The sequence below is a fragment of the Haliotis rufescens genome, unplaced genomic scaffold (assembly GCF_023055435.1).
Source record: "Haliotis rufescens isolate VD_foot unplaced genomic scaffold, xgHalRufe1.0.p SCAF_5, whole genome shotgun sequence".
Taxonomy (NCBI): domain Eukaryota; kingdom Metazoa; phylum Mollusca; class Gastropoda; order Lepetellida; family Haliotidae; genus Haliotis; species Haliotis rufescens.
The window spans coordinates 10,518,728-10,537,585 of record NW_025964223.1 but is presented as its reverse complement, the minus strand read 5'-3'; the positions used below and the strand labels follow the sequence as shown (position 1 = coordinate 10,537,585).

At 40.4% G+C, this 18,858-nt stretch overlaps 1 protein-coding gene across 1 annotated transcript; it reads left to right on the top strand.

The window, feature by feature from the left end:
• The first annotated feature begins 7,215 nt into the window (after positions 1–7,215).
• LOC124111012 (toll-like receptor 4) lies at positions 7,216–17,947 on the top strand. The gene is made up of 2 exons (XM_046470542.2): positions 7,216–7,514; positions 12,986–17,947. The coding sequence occupies exon 2, from the start codon at positions 12,991–12,993 to the stop codon at positions 15,439–15,441; it is 2,451 nt and encodes an 816-aa protein (XP_046326498.2). The 5' UTR covers positions 7,216–7,514; positions 12,986–12,990; the 3' UTR covers positions 15,442–17,947.
• Positions 17,948–18,858: the final 911 nt, after the last annotated feature.

Below are 18,858 nucleotides of genomic sequence, written 5' to 3'. Positions count from 1 at the left end.
TTATGTCTGTGTTTAAACTAGGCTTTAAAGCATTCGGCCCAGGAAAAAGGCGTAACTTGTGTTATAGGAAATCCTGCGAAGTCGGGTTCACTTTCTCGGGTTGTCTACCTGTCGGAGAGCCGGCCCTTACTTTGAAGTTAAAGGTACTTACGCGTGTGGTCAGTCAATTCGTAGAACTGTCCACTCATCAGCTACAACTGACCGTAGTAGGAGCAGCAGCCCATCTTATGTTATATATTCATCCTCCAGTGCTATTCGACCGTGAACCTCGCTTACAGTGTCCCACTTGACGCATAAATCACGCCCTGACACTCGTCCAGCGTTAGCGAGCTTGCGGGTGTTTCTGACATATACGTATGACTCGTATTTGGTAATTGAAAAATAATTTTTTTTCTTATAGGACATACTATTGTTAACGACGTATACACATCTTTATGCAACATATCAAGCTGTCAACATTGATTATCAGCAGGAATAGCAGGAAGGAAATTAGAGAGAAAATTTCTTGCAAAACATTTGGCATTGATGGATACAAAAGCCAGACCGACAAGGACAAATAAAACATGTCTATAAAACCTCAGGAAATGATGTCTGACAAACACGTCCATGGTTGTCATCAGTCCCTTTTAGTGTACATAACAGGGTGATTTTCAGCGTTGATGTTGCGATCTATAAAACCATTCATCCTTAACGTAGGTGCATATTTTTAGATTCCGTCATGCATAAAGTTGATAGCGTTATGTGAACCCTTGCTCCAGCAGGTACATTCTTTGACTCCAATTATTGCGTGTCTGTAACATTCCCTGCTCAAGCTGCGTTGTCTGTAACATTCCCTGCTCAAGCTGTAGTGTCTGTAACATTCTCTGCTTGAGCTATAGTGTATGTACGATTCCCTGCTTCAGTTATTGTGTCTGTAACATTGTCTACTCTAGCTGAAGTGACTGTAACATTCTCCGCTCTAGCTGCGGTGTCTGTAACATTCCCTGCTCAAGCTGTAGTGTGTGTAACATTCTCTTCTCTAGCCATACTGTCTGTAACATGCTATGCTTCAGTTATTGTGTCCGTAACATCCATTGCTCTAGCTGCGGTGTCTATAACATTCTCTGCCTCAGTTGTAGTTTTTTGTAACATTCTCTTTTCCAGCTAAACTGTGATTTTAACATTTTCTTGTCCAGATTTAGTGTCTGTTGCATTCATTACTTCAGTTGTAGTGTCTGTAACATTCTCTGCTTGAGCTATAGTGTATGTAAGATTCCCTGCTTCAGTTGCCGTGTCTGTTACATTGTCTACTCTAGCTAGCTGAAGTGACTATAGTGTCTGTAACAATCCCTTGTCCAGCTGTAGTATATGTAACACTCCCTGCTATAGTGTCTGTAACAATATCTCGTCCAGCTGTAGTATATGTAACACTCCCTGCTAAAGTGTCTGTAAGAATCCCTTGTCCAGCTGTAGTATATGTAACACTCCCTGCTATAGTGTCTGTAACAATATATCGTCTAGCTGTAGTATATGTAACACTCCCTGCTATAGTGTCTGTAACAATCCCTTGTCCAGTTGTAGTATATGTAACAGCTATAGTGTCTGTAACAATCCCTTGTCCAGCTGTAGTATATGTAACACTCACTGCTATAGCGTCTGTAACATTCTCTGCGCTTCGGCCGCGGTGTCTGTAACATTCTCTGCCTCAGTTAAAGTGTCTGTAACATTCACTGCTCCAGCTATGCTGTGTCTGTAACAGTCTCTGCTCCAGTTGCAGTGTCTGTTACCTTTCCTGTTTCAGCTGAAGTGTCTGTAACATTCCCTGTTCCAGCTGAAGTGTCTGTAGCATTCTCTGTTCCAGATTTAAAGTTTGTAACATTCTCTGTTCCAGATGTAGTGTCTGAAACATTTGCTGCTCCAACGTCAATGTCCGTAACACCCCCTACTTAAGTTATACTGTAACTGTGACATTCTCTATTCCAACAATAGTGTCTGTAACATTCCCTCCTACAGCAGTAGTGCATGTAACATGCCCTGCTACAGCTGATGAGTATGTAACATTTCCTGCTCCAGCTATAGTGTATGTAATATTCTCTGCTTCAGCTGCGGTGTCTATGACATTCTCTGCATCAGTTGTAGTGTCTGTAACATTCACTGCTCCAGCTATACTGTGTCTGTTACATTCTCTGGTCCAGCTGTAGTGTCTGTTACATTCTCTGGTCCAGCTGTAGTGTCTGTAACATTCTCTGGTCCAGCTGTAGTGTCTGTAACACTCTCTGCTCTAGCTGTTGTGTATGTAACATTCTCTGCTCTAGCTGTTGTGTATGTTACATTCTCTGCTCTAGCTGTAGTGTCTGTAACATTCTCTGCTCTAGCTGTTGTGTATGTAACATTCTCTGCTCTAGCTGTTGTGTATGTAACATTCTCTGCCCCAGATATTCAGTGTCTGTAACAGTCTTGTGTTCAGCTTTAGTGTCTGTAACAGTCTCTGCTCAAGCTGTAGTGTATGTAACAATCATTGCTCCAGCTGTAGAGTGTGTAGCAAATGCAGGCGACATTTTAAACATATATTTACATGTAAATCTGCACACCTGTGTAAATATACACGTCTGAGTATACGTGTCATGTGAACGAGTTTACTCTTGTTTGTATAGTAACACCATGAGCAAAGTTGCACCTTGTCTGGAGCTGGTGGAAATGTAAATTGCACATTTTCACTGTAAGTATATGTTCCATGTATTATTGACATGAATGAAAAATTAACATCAGAAGAACATTTCTTCATATTGTTGATTTCAATTCTTTCGATCCTTTCATTGTATTGTTTCAATGTGAGCAATGTGCGTCTCCAAATGGCGATTTGAGGGAATCTGTTCCACTCCTCTTGCAGCGCCTGGCCAAGTTCCGCCAAAATGGCCGGCGGCCTATGACGTTGACGCACACGTCTCACTATCATGTCCCAGACGTGTTCAGTGAGGGAAAGGTCTGGGCTCATTGTTGACCATAGCATACTATGGATGTTATGTTGCTGGAGGTGAGCATTGACGATTCCTGCATGGTGCGCAATGGGCGTTGTCGTTCTGAAAGACCGTCAACCAACACGCCTTGCAAACGGGACAACAACGGGTGGCAGTATTTTGTCCCGATAGTACTGTCCAGTGACCCTCCCTTGCACAATATGAAGTGGGGTTCAGCCAGTCATTGTGATGCCACCCCACACCATAACGGATCCACCACTAAATCTGTCACGAGGTCACAGGTTGACATTGGCTTGACGTTCATTCCCTCATCACCAGACACGAGCACGCCTATCAAAAAAGTGCAAACTGGACCGGGACTCTGAAAAAACGACACGTGACCAGTTCGACGTTGTTTACACTATTGACATATGTTGGCAATATGACGATTTACAACTGATGGCACAACACGTGTCCGCTGAGCATTACGATGAGATGCACGTAGACGATTTCTTATCGTCTGATCCGTCACTCGTACGCCAGTAGTGTGGTGAACGTTTGCAGCACATTGATTTGCCGTTTGGGCTCAATTTCGTTGATCATGGTTTGAAAGAGTCGATCCAATACTCTTGTCGTTGACCTGGGACGCCCTGAATGGTGTTGATCGCCAACGTTTTGGGTTTGTTGGTACCTGTTCCATAGTCTGCTAATCACAGACTGTAAATAATTGAACGTTAAGGCCACTGCACGCTGACTTCTGCCAATACCCCACAGACCTCCCCGCGTTGCCACATCACTAGTTCAAAAACAATAAATGATAATAAATGAATCATAACTGTACAAAATGTATGATAAGCAGAACCAATAAGATTCACAGAAATAATGTTCAACAGGGATTAATCGACCTCCCTTGAATGTGCCCAAACAGGAATGACACCCCAAGCACGTGTATGGCGTTTTTACAGACGTTAACCGAGTGTACATGTTGTTACCCTGTCTTGCGCTCTACATTACGGTAATACATCAAGGCTGGCTGACTCGGAGCAGTATAATGTGGCTGATAGGAGTACCCATGTTAAACTGCGGTATGGTATCTAAGTGGACTGGCACTATTCATCCGGCATCAGTACAAGCACACGCGCGATGTATAATTGAAATACGCTTGTGCCATCTACAACTGTTCATCACTCTACACCACGTTTTATTGTGACTGTGGGAAGACCAGGATGTAAAATTCAATTTGAATAGAGTCGAGACTTTGTCAAGGGTGGTTGGGTGATGCGTCATATGTGCATACTTTACCCCAAATGCTCTGTGACAAAAGCTGATTTCTCAGTGCAATGGAGTGAGATTGTATCTAATGTCAAACTGCTGCATGGTATATCAATGGGCTAGCACAATATAACCGGTTTGAAAGTCCGAACTAGAAGAAGCAGCAACACACACACATCTGTCAGCTGTCTTCATCTGTTTGTAACTCTACACCAACGCATAGCTATGGCTGTGGAAATACAATTGCTAGCGTGACCAGGATGTGAATTCTATTTGAATACAGTCGAGGTTGTGTCAACGCGTACGTCACGGATGTCTGCACAATGTCTCAAGGGGTGATATATACAACTCAAAGTTTGCTGAGGATCAAGCTTTGATGATATCAAAACTCATATAACAAATTAAAGTTGATATATCACGGTACACAATGATTGAGTAACCCTTTATGACCTCAATTCAATTATAAGCTGACATAGGCATGCAGTCATTGGCACGATGTGCGCGATGTGCATGGAAACCTGTGCTTGGATGTATCATGACAGAATCGTTGCACATCATTATTAGAGAGCACAACAACATTTGATACTACCGATTGCAAACGTTGAATGTATTAATGCCCCCTTAACGTCAAATACGTTGTTTGACGACGGAAGAGTTAGGCGGATAGAAAGGGATGCTTGAAACTGGGCCCTTACAACGTCACCTTGCAAGGCACCTTTCTTGTCATCCAAAGTGTGTTCGACACCAAACTTTTGGATCAGCTAACAAGCGACATACAGGTGGTCGACAGCATTCCACTACACAGCGGGATGGTTGCATCAGGACGTCATCACTTCGTGACTGCCACCACACTCAGAAATGAACTGCGGAACGCCATTGGTTTTATCGTTTCTTCTCAGACAGTGCTTAATTGTCCTCATGTCACAGACAACATAGGCAGGTACGTTTGGATTGGGCTGAAGATCACGTCAATTGATCAGGACTCGGCTCCAGTACTTTTCCTTTATGAATCGAAATAATGTCTGGATTTCATAGATCGTCGTGCCCGTGTGTTGGATACACAAAGAGAGAGATTTTAGGATTCCAACGTAGCCGAACATGACTGCTATGGAGGGAGGGGGGGGGGGGGGGGGGGGGGGGGGGCTCAATCATGATTTGGGGTGGGATCATTAGAGCCTGAAGAACCGATCTCTATGTCCTAGCGGGGCTCGATGACAGGTGTGCGCTACAAGGATGACATTCTGGATATCTACGTGAGACAGTATGCTCGTGCAATCGGACCTGACTAAGGATCTCATGGTCGATGGTCGATAACGCACGACCTCATCGTGCCAGGGTAGGTTGAGCCTATTTAGAACAGGATACAATTGTCCGCATGGAGTGGCCAGCTCGGTGACCAGTCCTCAACCCTATCGAACACACGTTGAACGAGCTGCAGATCGCCCTCTCACGACGCCCTGTCCATTCTGCAACTTTACAGGAACTCGGGAAAATGTTCTTACTGAAGAGTGGAACAATATTCCCGTGGCAGCCATCCGGACACTTATTGGGGAGATGAGACGACGGTGCCACACTGTGATCGCATCAAGTGGGTCACATACGCGCAACAGAGTTGTTCTTTTGAACAATGAATTTGGTTTCGTGATTTGGTGACGTTTCAGTTTGTGTCTCATTTTGACGGGAGATGTGACTGATTTTAGTCACATGTTTCTTGGCATTGTTTGGCACATGACAACGGAGTTTTGTTAATTAAATATGTCTTCACGCACATAGTTTGACGTGTTACCTTTCAAAGAGGTGGTCCTTAGCAAATTGTGAGTAGTATTTTCCCGCGTGCATTGGGTGATGCGTCATCGTGCAGATTTTACACAAAAGGTTCTGCTTAAAACATGATTTTTTCTTGTATATTTGATGTACATTATCAATTCTCACAACAATGGAAAGTTGTTTGATGATGGCAGATAGAGAATCTCACCCGAGTGTCTTTTGATATTAAATATATCAACACGAGTTGATAAAGGAGGAAAAATTCCGAGGCTTGCCGAGGAGTTTTGCCACTTTTATCAACGAGTGTTGATATATTTGATATCAAAAGACACGAGGGTGAGATTTTATTTATCATCCAACATCATTCTTTCAACTTTTCCAATTTGTAGACAGTAATTAGCAGTGTCTTCAGTGTAAAAAAGTACTAGAAACAGCTTCAGTAGCAAAGCCATAAGTGATGTCATTTGATTGTGACGTCATTGTAACCAGTGACGTCACAATGGTTTGCAAAGCATTGTGATGCAATTTCATTGCAGCGATATCTACAGTGTAGATATCGCTTGATCTCATCCAAGCGATATCTCCAGTTTTGGATGATAAATCACAATAAGTCCCCGGCAACCTAAGCTGGTTGTTTGTTGCAACTGATTGAATCAGTTGGTCAGGTTCGATTACTTGTTATTAATCACCAATCTGAGTTCCCATGAAATAAGTCGACTTGTTATGTGACAACAATTAAAAGCTAAATTGCAGTCTCACAACTTATTAATTTCGCAGCATAAATATAGTGTGTGCATATCCCTGTGGACATATCTGAAGTAAGGACAAACAAGGACAACAAAAGTAATAAGATAACAAAAGGTGGAAACTAACAAGACAGGCAAGCAGATGATTGGCGATGATAGGTGATCAGCAAAAAAGAATGGAAACCAACACTTTACAGTAACTAGACCTGAGTAAGCATATACTCCGAAATAATAACGTTGACACCTATAAATTCACGGCAGTACTCCTAATGGCTTGTATTATTGGTGTGTTTGTTTTGTGTATGGAAAAATACTCAAAATGACTTTAGATTCCGTTACACTATTATCCTGCCCCTTCCTCCCCTTGTAATAAAAGTGCAATATCGAACGGCGGGGTATGGGTTAATATAGTTTCTAGAGATCAGAGTATGTCGTTCAGTGAGGCTGTTCACTGAGCCGTATAGGGCAGCCAGCCGTAAATACAAGGACACTACAATTATCTTTCTTATTCGTTGTCAGATACATACGAGTCTGCAGAAGATATTACAGGGGCTTTTATTAACGTTGCTCATTAAGAGAATTAAGGTGGCCCTGGCCTTAATCAAAACTTCAGTTCTGGATTATTCAAATGAAGCATTGTCCGCCATGTGTATGATGTCTATCGTCAGTAATTCAATCAATACTGATTAGCTATATACTTCGCGTCGCGGGGCTGTCGCCCAGCGGGGATACGAGACACACACGGACATCAGCGACTGAAGTATCACCTTCTCCTCCATCTACCATCCTAGCAGTAAGTGACACTTGGTTGTACAAAGCTACACACGGATAGAAACACCTCCACACACGTGGAGTAACACTATTCACTCTTGTATTGTTATTTACGGATCAGGGTAAATTTGTCTTCTAAAGCGGTATTCACATTGTATTGCTGTTATTGCTATTGACGGTACGCCATATCACGTACTGATTGGGAAGTCCCATGGTCGTTTGAATTATGTGTTTGTTCTTTGTATATGGTCACGATTCCAAGGAATGTTCAGTTGATCAAGCATGACTCGGAATTGGACTTTTACAAATAATATCTGATAAGAAGAGATTATTTGTAATATTTGTAAAGGTAATGACGTAAACATGTCTTTATCATATAATGGGTAGGTTTCTCGGAAGGATAAAACCAATGAATAAAAACGATATCCGTTAGAGTCATATGCAGATAGAGATGCACAAAGGGCAGTTACTCTAGCGGATAGACCGATGGATTGCCGCGAAATGCAAGTAAAAGCAAATGTTGATTTGCGTACATTTTGCTTCGCCACTGCTTTAGAAACAGATTTCTGTTGTAACTGTATTGGCTACTGTCACTGTCCGACTGACACATCACTTACCCTGTGACGTAAGAAATATTGCGCGGATTCCAAGAAAACTCGCAATGTTTAAGTAATGTTTATGAGAGAGGGAAATCGATTTTCAAGCACAGAATTAAAGAATGACATTATATGATAAAGAGGTTATCAGGATATTTACCATCTCCAAACACCCTCGCGTGATAACCTGTATTCATTCATTTTATTTCCAATACATATAGGCCACAGACCTTTGTGCACAAAAGTTGAGTAACCACTATTTATGCAACATTGTAGCTGTCCGCGTTACTAGGTCTTAATAGCATTAAGAAAGCACTTTGCTTTGATGGATATTATAGCAAGGCCGACGAGGACAAATATAACGTGACAATAAAACCTCAGGAAATGATGTCTGACAAACACGTCCATGGTTGTCATCGATCCCTTTTAGTGTACATTGCAGGGCGATTTTCAGCGTAGATGTTGCGAACTATATAACCATTCATCCTTAACATAGGTGTATTTTTTTTAGATTCCGTCGTGCATAGTTTAATAAATTAATAGCATTGTGTGTACCCTTGCTCCAGCATGTGACGTTCTCTGCTCAAGTTGTAGCGTCTGTGACATTCTCTGCTCCATCTATATTGACTGTAACATTGCCTACACCCGTTGTAGTGTCTATACCAGTCTCTGTACCAAACGCATGAACCATTTTAAACATTTATTTACAATTACTCAAGCGAGTATATATACTCAGGTAAGCTATACCCCATGCACATCTCTCTCTATATGTGTGTGTATATTTGCATACATGTGTAAATGTAAACGCGTGAATATACGTGTCATATGAATGTGTTACGTCTTGTGTCTATATTGACACCAGGTGCAACATTGCACCTTGTCTGGAGCTGGTGCAAATGAAAATTTACACAAGCGCAAATTTGCACTCTAAGAATATGTTCCATGTATTATGGATATAAATAAAAAACACCACAGAACATTTCTTCGCAATACTGATTACAATTCTTTCGAGTCTTTCATTGTATGTGAGTAAATGTACTCATGAGTAAATGTTCTCACAGAGTAAAGCTGAAATAATGAGTTTCCTTTATAGTTAAATCCGCTCATTGGAGTTCAATGTTTGTGCAAATTATGTGTACGAAATGTAGGGTTTATGATATGCAAACAACTATACTGAATTGGCGAACGCATTGCCTCATATCGGCACTAACTATCAAGGAGCAAATACCTTTGCTACCCTGTGTTTACAACCTTCGTCAGTTATTCAAATATGGACCAAACAACCGTGACAAACCGTATCCCCGACTCACAGATACCATAATCCTTAATACAATCAAGGAAGGACCTTCTTTACAGCCACAGAAAGTATTTGAGACAAGTCGAATTTATACCATGTAGATTCTCAAAAAGCTCAAAGGATTTGCTCGACCTTTTTGACCTTTCAGAAAAGAACCAAGTTACATTTTGTCAAAACATTTGATTTTTCATTTTTGTACACTACCATCCCACATGACAAATGTAAGGAAAAACTTCACTTGATCTATGGGGCTTTTGTTACAAAGCTTGGTGACCACGGATACAGTTACGTATCTATATTCAGCGGTTAAGGAGAATGAGTAAAAAATGAAAGCAAATGCTTTCTGAAGTTTACTGAGAAATGTGAATTGCCGGACGTCCTCACTGATAACGTAAAATTTGGGGGTAAGACATTTGGGCAAGATGAAGGCATCTCCATGGGCACTTGCTGATCTGTTTCTTTGTGCCTATGAATCGAACTTTCTGGTCGGATTGACAAAGTCAAAACAAGGTAATTTGGCCAAGAAGTTTAACTCAAGCTTAAGGTATATATCCATGATCTGATGTCGTTCAATAACAATCAATTAGCCAATTCCCTTTCACTGATTTACTCACCTGGACTTGAAATAAAGGAGACCGCTGAGGCCGCCTCATCTGTTTCATATTTAGATCTCTGCATAAAGAATCAAAGTGCCTTAATACTCTCCACAAGTCTGTATGACAAGAGGAATTACTTCAACTTTCCATCGTCAACTCGTCGAGCAATATTCCAGAAGCTCCAGCCTTGGTGTTTACATTTCACCACTTTTTGAGATACAATAGAGCAAACTCTTTCTACCAAGATTTCAAAGAGCGTCATAGTACTCAAAAGCTGTTTGAACAAGGTTACAACATTCAAGGCCTAAGTAAAATGTGGAGGACATTTCCAACTTCGAAGCATCAGGGACAAAAGTGATGACCGATGCAATTCGCTATTTTAACTTGCACCATATGTTCCCATGTTTTTTCAGGTGAACTATTGACTTGCTTTTGCACGTGTTTGTGATGGGTGCCAACGGTGGGGCAGGATACGCTCACCTTTTCGCAAACATCTGGTATCATCACTATTTGATAGTGATTCATAAACACATCCTCATGATATAGTCAGACTCTGCTTTATGCAGAGATTTCTATTGTTTTTTTCCGCTTTATTCACCCGACCAGAATTGGCGTAATATCAAAATTAATGTCTACCAAATATAAGGGAAAAATGAATTTAAATTTGGTCTGAAAAGCAGCAAGTGAATCCTTAGAATTCAATTGTACATTTACTCACGCAATCCAGCACAATGATAGCGGTCAATAAACACATTTTAAAATAAATTTACCACAGATACGTGTATATTTGGCGTTGTGTGGTGTACTGCAGTACGTGTCGGTTCGGTGCGTGCCAATTAATTAAATCTGACTTTGGGCTGTTTCCTTCTAAAAGCAGAGTCTATTATACGATTCCGACCATATGATACCAGGTATTTGCGAAAAGGTGAGCGTTTCCTGCCCCATCAATGACACACGTGTATAGTTGACTTTAGACTGATTCGTACAATCGACTTTACGAATATGTAAAGGGTTTTTTAACTTTCGTCTCGCGTTTTCACGCTGTCTGAACTTTATGCCAGTAAATATATCATACAGTGCCCCTCATACATGATGAATATTGTCTGACAGGTGAAAGAATTCCATGATAATATTTTGCACAATTAGCTTAAACATATTGATAGTTAAAATGCCAAATTTACATAAAAAACACAACACACATTGATGGATTTGCATTCGTCTTGTTCCAACTCAAAGATTGCCTCCGTGATTCGCCTGAATGCGTTTAAGTATTATTTTGTTGATCCCTGATGACAACTCTTAAAATTCCAGATTTCGACTTGTACCATATAGTACGTCATAAGTAATGAAGAATTTCTTTTATCGCCTTATGAAGTTTGGCTTTGTCCCAATTGACTTCATGCGCCTAGGATAGATGTGTTTCAGCTAGTAATATTTTATCTCTCGATACCCGTTTTGGTTTTAAGAAATAACCCAGAAATTATTTCAAGATTACATACCAAGTAGTTTTCTTTTGTGCACCGACATTTGAAATCGAGAACAAAGTGTTTTATTTTCCACCGTGCTTGTAATGCACGCGAAAGTAAAACCTTTCGATGTAATCTTCAAAAGTGTTTACGAAGTCGTATGCATACTATTGTATTATTGTTCTAAGTGGAAAAATATTGTATTGTAAGTTTTGTATATAAAGTTACCAATGTGTGGACGGATCATTATTCAACGTTGAAATGTTACCCATGTCGTATCCTTATTCTGTTCAGAATTGATCACACATGAACAAGGTAGTGTAATTGTAAATTTTGTAAGTGTGAGTGATCGATGTAGTACCCGTATTCTGGTCAAAATGGTCTTTGGGAGTTACTTCCTGATGATTGTTTTAAATATTAAATGTAATAATGTGAAGTGTAATTATTACGCGTCGAAAATCTAACCAGGTGTACTGTTCAACAGGGGTGTTTTGATTTTTACTTTTCAACAAAAAGGGGACATTTTGCATAGTTGAATAATGAACCAGGGTCACTTTTCAACGGGTCTCACTATTCAACGTTTCACCGGCGCTACAATCAGCAACAAGAGTGTCTCTCCCGTCTCGGTTGATATACCCTCCGTTTGCTCTTCACCTCCCGCAGTCCCTGTCCACCCAAACAGGACTGTCATTTGAGACGATAGGCTATACTAGAAGGCTATGGTGGGCTGTTTTCAGACGTGGTTCGGGTCCTTCTCTGTTCAGTGAGACCCGTAAAGATCCGGGTTAGAATTGGTCTTTGGCAACCTATGCTTGTCGTAAGAGGCGTCTTACGGGATGGGGTTATCATGCTCGCTGACTTGGTGGATGCATGTCATCTCATCCCATTTGGATAAATGTTCATGATATCAATCATTGGAACGTCAGGGAGCCGTCATACAGCTTGAATATTGCTGAATGCGGCGTTAAATAGCAAACAAAGTGTTCAGTGACTCCCTGCTGTGTTTCTACAAGTGAAATGTATATATCCTACACAGTCTGGTGATCAATGAGAAAATGTGCCTCGCTCGATCGTATGTGGCATTCAAAATAAGGCGAGGGTTACCGTGCACATCTCAGCAAGGTCGTAATTAAAAAAGTAATTAAAATGTTTACATAAGTCACACACGACAGATGTATTTAAAAAACCGGAAGAGACGCCTTCATACCAAGAAGGTGTACTTAACTTCTTGTCAATACTGTTTGCTTGGGTCTTTTGCAACTGTCTATCGTGGGAGAATGGATGACTCCTACACATTAAAACCAATAATGGTATTAATGTGTTTCAAAAATACAAGATAGATGTATTTTTGTTGCAGGCCATTTAATTTGTTTCAACAGTGTGAATGAAGTATAATTCTTTTTTTCATAAATTTTAGGGAACCATATTATTTTTCACATACGATCCACACTTCCCCAAAGAATGATCGGTCACTTACGTGTCATTATAATATTTCTATATCTAAAGATTTGTGATGGTCATGCATTCTTTGCTTTCAGACACAATGCTGAGAGCACTGCTTGTTTTGCTGACAGTGAATCTGTGCCAAGGAAGTGGACATGTTTGTGACTTGTATTTTGACAAACAATATGGAGGCATCTTTGCTGATTGTACAGGCAGAAAACTTCAACAGGTTCCAAACTACCTTCCGGGAAACATAACAGCCCTGGATATCAGTGGGAATGATCTGACAATAGTCCAAAATAACACATTTTACAAATTTAACAAGCTCATTTATCTGAACATGAACATGAACCATTTGTCAAAGTTTGAGCCACGGGCATTTAGTGGCTTGTTCAATCTTACCACTCTCCTTCTTGCCCGAAACAAATTAAGAGACGACAAAGTGTCTTTCCCAGATGAACTTTTCCAAGACCTTATGAGTTTGCAAACTCTTAATATCGAACAAAATGAAATGTCCTCATATCCAGATTGGGTGTTTCTTCCTCTCGTCAACCTCCACAGTCTGTATATTGACTCAGTTCCTGCTCCTTTGTTTGGTTCAGGATTCTCCAAACTAGCAAATTTGAAATTGTTACAGATGGATTCACAGTTTCTGTATGGAGGGACATGTTCAACCGCACATCTCACAAATGAAACATTTCAGAGTTTAAATGAAACCAAACTTGAAGTTTTGATTTTAAACTTTTGCATAGGTTTATCATACTGCGAGTATGGCGTTTTAGAGCCACTAATATTTCTAAAACATTTGGAACTTACCCATAATCAAATAGGAATTCACAATGCTTTACATCTTCTCCATCCCTTCGTAAAACAGAATATGAATAGAATTTGGTTCAATAGTACATTCAAGTTCAAAATGCAAAATGAAAATGACATTGTCGATAGAGTCCTAACTAAACAAAGTATGCGTTATTTGACCCAAATATGTGTCACTGAAGTATCTTTGAGAAGTAACCAGTTATATTTGATTGAATTTGCATCAATTTACAGAGATCCGTTTGAAGGATGTGTGAAAGTGCTTGATGTGTCTGACAACTATATTGTTGGGGATTTGGCTACAATTTTTTTCCTGTCCAGATTTTCTAAACTTGAATATTTGGATGTTAGCTTTCAAAGACAGGATGATGACTTTCCAAGTTCTTCAACATTAAATGGAATGATTTCAGTAACAATCATATTGCCCCCTAACCTCGTGTATTTTGGGTTTTCTGGTTCAATGACAGGTGCCCAAAGTATGAAAGAAATCGTTTTTCAAAACACACACAATCTTGAATCTGTAATGTTTGCTTTTAACTTCTTGTTTGGTTTAATGAACGTGAGGGGTTTGGAAAATGTGAGTAATGTTGATGTGTCAGGAAATAAGCTTGCCAATGCGTTTGATTTTCACTCATTTGCAAACGCAAAGCGGTTATCTTTACGAAATTGCAAATTAAATTTTGTCCTTGAACCCTTTAGTGCACGCAGCATATTCAGTTCTCTGAAATCTGTAGAATATTTGGATGTTTCAATGAATCAGCTCCAACATAAAGAACTACTTCCACTTTCAGATACAATCGTTCATCTAAATCTCTCTCATAATGAGTTTGATACCATTCCCATTGAAACACTTTATTATCCACGCCTTATCCTTATCGATTTGTCATTCAACCTCATTGGATATCTGGATAAAGATACCAGATCGAAACTCGATTTGTCAGCTGAAAAGAACAACCTCAAACTTATTGTCGAAGGAAACACCTTTTCGTGTAGCTGTGAAAATCTAGACTTCATTCTTTGGTTGATGGATACACCAGTGATTGACGAGTATGACAGGAACTTCGCTTGCATTCTGAACAATGGCACAATGACGGGAACCGTTGATGTGGCCAACAATTATAAAAGTCTAAATCGCTACTGTACGGGCAAATTGAGCCTAAATCTCTCAGTCACATTTATGGTGGTAATATTCACTTCCATTTCTGCATCATACATGGTCTCCAAGAATCCAATGCGATATCGTAATGCTTTGATGAGAATATTTGGATTAGGAATCAAATATTTAACACCCAAAGATTTTGCTTTCACCTTCTACATCGGATATTGTGACGCTGACATCCCTTTTGTCTATCAGAAACTGCGACCAGCATTGGAACTGTATAATTCCCCTGTACGTCTCTTCCTGAAGGATCGGGATGTTCTTCCGGGGGTTGTTGTCGCCGACGGTATCATTTGCGGTATCACTAACAGTTGGAAGTCTGTCCTGGTGATTTCAGATGACTTTCTTGAAGATATGTCTCAGTGGTCACAGTTTACTCTTGATGCAGCCCTGTACTCCTTATCGGATCTAATTCCTAACCGTATTATTGTGCTACTTGTGGGCGCTGTGCAGGTGCAGGATCTCCCAGAGAGTCTGTTGAATGTGGTGGAAGAGGAATGCATACTCCGTGTGGAGGATTACCAGGATGGAGATGAGACTCTTTGGAATGATCTGAGAAAAATTGCCGGTGTTTGATAAGGTCTTCATTGTTAGAACTTCTATGCAGCAACCCAATGAATGGTAGGAAGAGAGTTCAACTGGTTGAGGACTAGCTGTCCTATTGTAATATCCTGGTTGCTGTCGTTCTGTGTGCACCTTTTCATATTTTTTGAATGTCAGATGATTTGGCCAAAACGTACTGTGATCTGAATCTGAAACAATGTTTGAAATTGTGAATTAATTGTAAATTAATTGTTATGAAAAAATGTCTCCATAAATATTTCATGTCTTCGGTACACTTACATCTGAACTTATACGGTTTACATATCCCTTGACTTCTATCTATTCCAGTATGTTTTGTTTCTTTTCAAATTAAGAATTTATCACAACTGCATCCAAAATGAGCTGTAATTTATGCGTATGTTTGTAAGGTTGCATTCAGTATTAATATAGAAATATGAATACTGTAAATAAGGGTGGCATTTCCTTGAAACCCTTAATGATGTCAACCTTTATAAATACATATCTGTTAATTGTAGTACAGCTGATATGTTTGGTTTTGATAATCGTTGATTATTACAAACATATCTATAACCATGATTTTATCTGTGTATCTGGCTTTTATCATCTATTTATATGGCTTTTAACATCTGTTTATTTGGCTTTCATCATCTGTGTGTCTGGCTTTTATCATATATTTATCAGGCTTAACCTTCATGTATTTTGTTTAAAAGGGACAGGTTCTACAAATGGTTATTAAAGTTATTTAGGCGTCTATGTTTCCAGCAAATTACTTAATGTGTAAAAGAAGATGAAATCTTTAGAATCAGTGTTATTATAATTTCAGTTCTCGAATTTTTATGCAGTTTTTCTCAAGGCAATACAAGACAAGAACAAGATCAGATGGTAAATTAATTACGTTTATGATATATTCAAACGGAGTTGCACACTAATCGCCACATTCATCGGGATGGAGGGTGAAATCGTAATCGACAGCCTGAAAGATAGTTCAGATGACGTGAAGGTTGTAATGGCGGCCATTCACAATGTTCAGCCACAGACAGAGAAACAGACAGAGGTAAACCGTGCGCACATCCTAATTCCCAAGCACAAAGAAGTAGAAACAGACATGTCTCCCATGCAGAAACTAATGTGTGGAAAAGACTTTGTCAGAGAGCTGTGCTGCAAAACAACGGCGTTGCCGATGTACAGACGCGTATTGTGTTGGCGGCCATTGAAGATCTCAAGAAATCTATCGACGTCAAGCTGGACGCATTAGAACAGAGACTCACAACAAAACTACGTAGAGAAATACATCAAGAAATCAACAACAAACGAGCAGAAATTGCAACACAGGTCGACGAGCTTGATCAGCGAATGAAAGACGTGGAAAAGGCGTGCACAACTGAAAATGAGCAAGAAACAGATGACACACATTTAAAGATCGTACTCATGAAAATTCATGAAACCAGCGGAGAGAGCACTGCCAACAAAGCGACGTCCGTGCTTAGGGACGGTATGAAAATGTAAAATGTGAAATTCACCAAGGTAGAGAGACGGCAGTCAGCAAATAAGAAGAAACCTGGTGTTGTCATAGCAACGTGTGAGACAAAAGAGCAGAGACTGGAAATATTAAAGAAAAAGAAAGCACCGACAATCTCAAATAATTTCAAGGAAGTTTTCATAGTCCCTTCCAACACACCAGATGAGCAGCGTGAAATACACAATCTCCGGACCCTCGTGCACGCCGTGGGGGACAGCAGACTACGGGTGCGGGGGCGACGGATCGTGTAGAACCAGGAGGGAGCCGATGGTGAGCAGAGCCACCGACGTCAACGTGACGTGGAGCGACGTTCAAGTGGTGGTGAATGGCGCAGAGTGGAGAGGAGAGATGAACAGACGCGACATGGAGAGAGACGCAGAAGTTAGGTAAAATTGGAAATTCAGTGTAAATGGGTGGAGTGCAGACTGTAATTCGATATTCATGTGTTCAGGACTGTGAACTTGACATTATCGGTATCGCCGAAACACATCTAACAGGTGAGGAGGCCATATGTGTCTCTGGATACGTGGGAATGGGACATACATGAACCAGTCTCCACCGTCGGGCCAGGCACGGGCCGGGTGGGGTCTGCTTTCTCATTTAAGACTCTTTGTTACATACATATGATTTTCATGTTTGAGATAAAACGTACGATAGTATACTCGGATGTCCCTTACAGATAAACTGTCAAAGTCTCAGCATAATATAGGGTTATGTTATCTTCCACCAGAAAACTCAAGGAGACGTGTTGATATCTATGATTTTCTTGATTCATTGTTGTTTAACATTTATGAATTTCAAAAGACTGGTAGTGTCACAATATGTAGAATTGGAATATGTCGAATTATATTGAAGGTATAGATTGTTCAGGTGAGAGAGATGTGGTTGATTTTACTAGAAACAGGTATCGTGATATTTTATCTGATTTCTTTAGTTAAAACAAATATGTGCGTCCTATACAGCAGAAATTGTACGCCAAATGAATTACTTCCATTTCTACACGTGCCTCACCTGTGGTTGACTTTTACATAATTCCCCACGAAGATCTGCAGTGTTATGAAACGTTTAAGGTAGTGCGTGCAAGTGAGATTGTCAGCAGAGTTTGTGGTAGCTGTGGCGTGGATCCACGCTTGGTCCCTGATCATTCCATGTTGACATGTTAAGCAAAGGTTTGAGTCATGTAATACTGATTATACAACAGAGTCCATCATATGACCTCACACGTATTCCCGAGCAGCCCATGAGGTCTCATGAGACTATGCAGGTTTTGAGAGATAGTATCTGTATCGTCGTGAAGGCACAAATGAGTAAAAAGCTACGTCACAAGAAGATCACAATACCCTCAGCTCCTGATAATAGACGTAGAAGGGTTAAAAAGGTCTGGTGGACGGATGAGTTAACAGATAAATGGAATGATCTCTGACAGCATGAACGCAGGGTAGTACAATAGTTTAAATTACCTTACTGCGCGCAGTCAACCTAAACATGCAGGTGCTCATGTCATGTTATGCGGAACGCTGCATTGTTGAACCTGCTGTGAGGCGACACACCAGGCTGATGGTATCACTCTGGACTTCGTGGCCATCTAAACTTGCAGCCTGTCACAGCGAGATATACCTTGAACTAAACAGGAAGCTTTGCATGTGTATGTTTGGATAGATCAGGAACGAATGAGAACACCTTCATGGTAATAATAAATTCATTTCTATGAGTGAGTGAGTGAGTGAGTTGGATTTAACGCCGCTTTTAACAGTATTCAAGTTATATCACGGCGTGTCAGCTTAATGTGGGAGGAAAGCCCGAAGTGATGCAGGTCGAAGACGTTTACCACTTCGGTGAAACCCACGAGCACGGGCGTGGTGCTGACAAACCTAGAAACATAATCGGGGCAAACCGGGATTCGAACCCAC

Excerpts from the sequence above, each read along its gene's own strand:
- LOC124111012 (XM_046470542.2), top strand. The coding sequence starts at position 12,991 with ATGCTGAGAGCACTGCTTGTTTTGCTGACAGTGAATCTGTGCCAAGGA.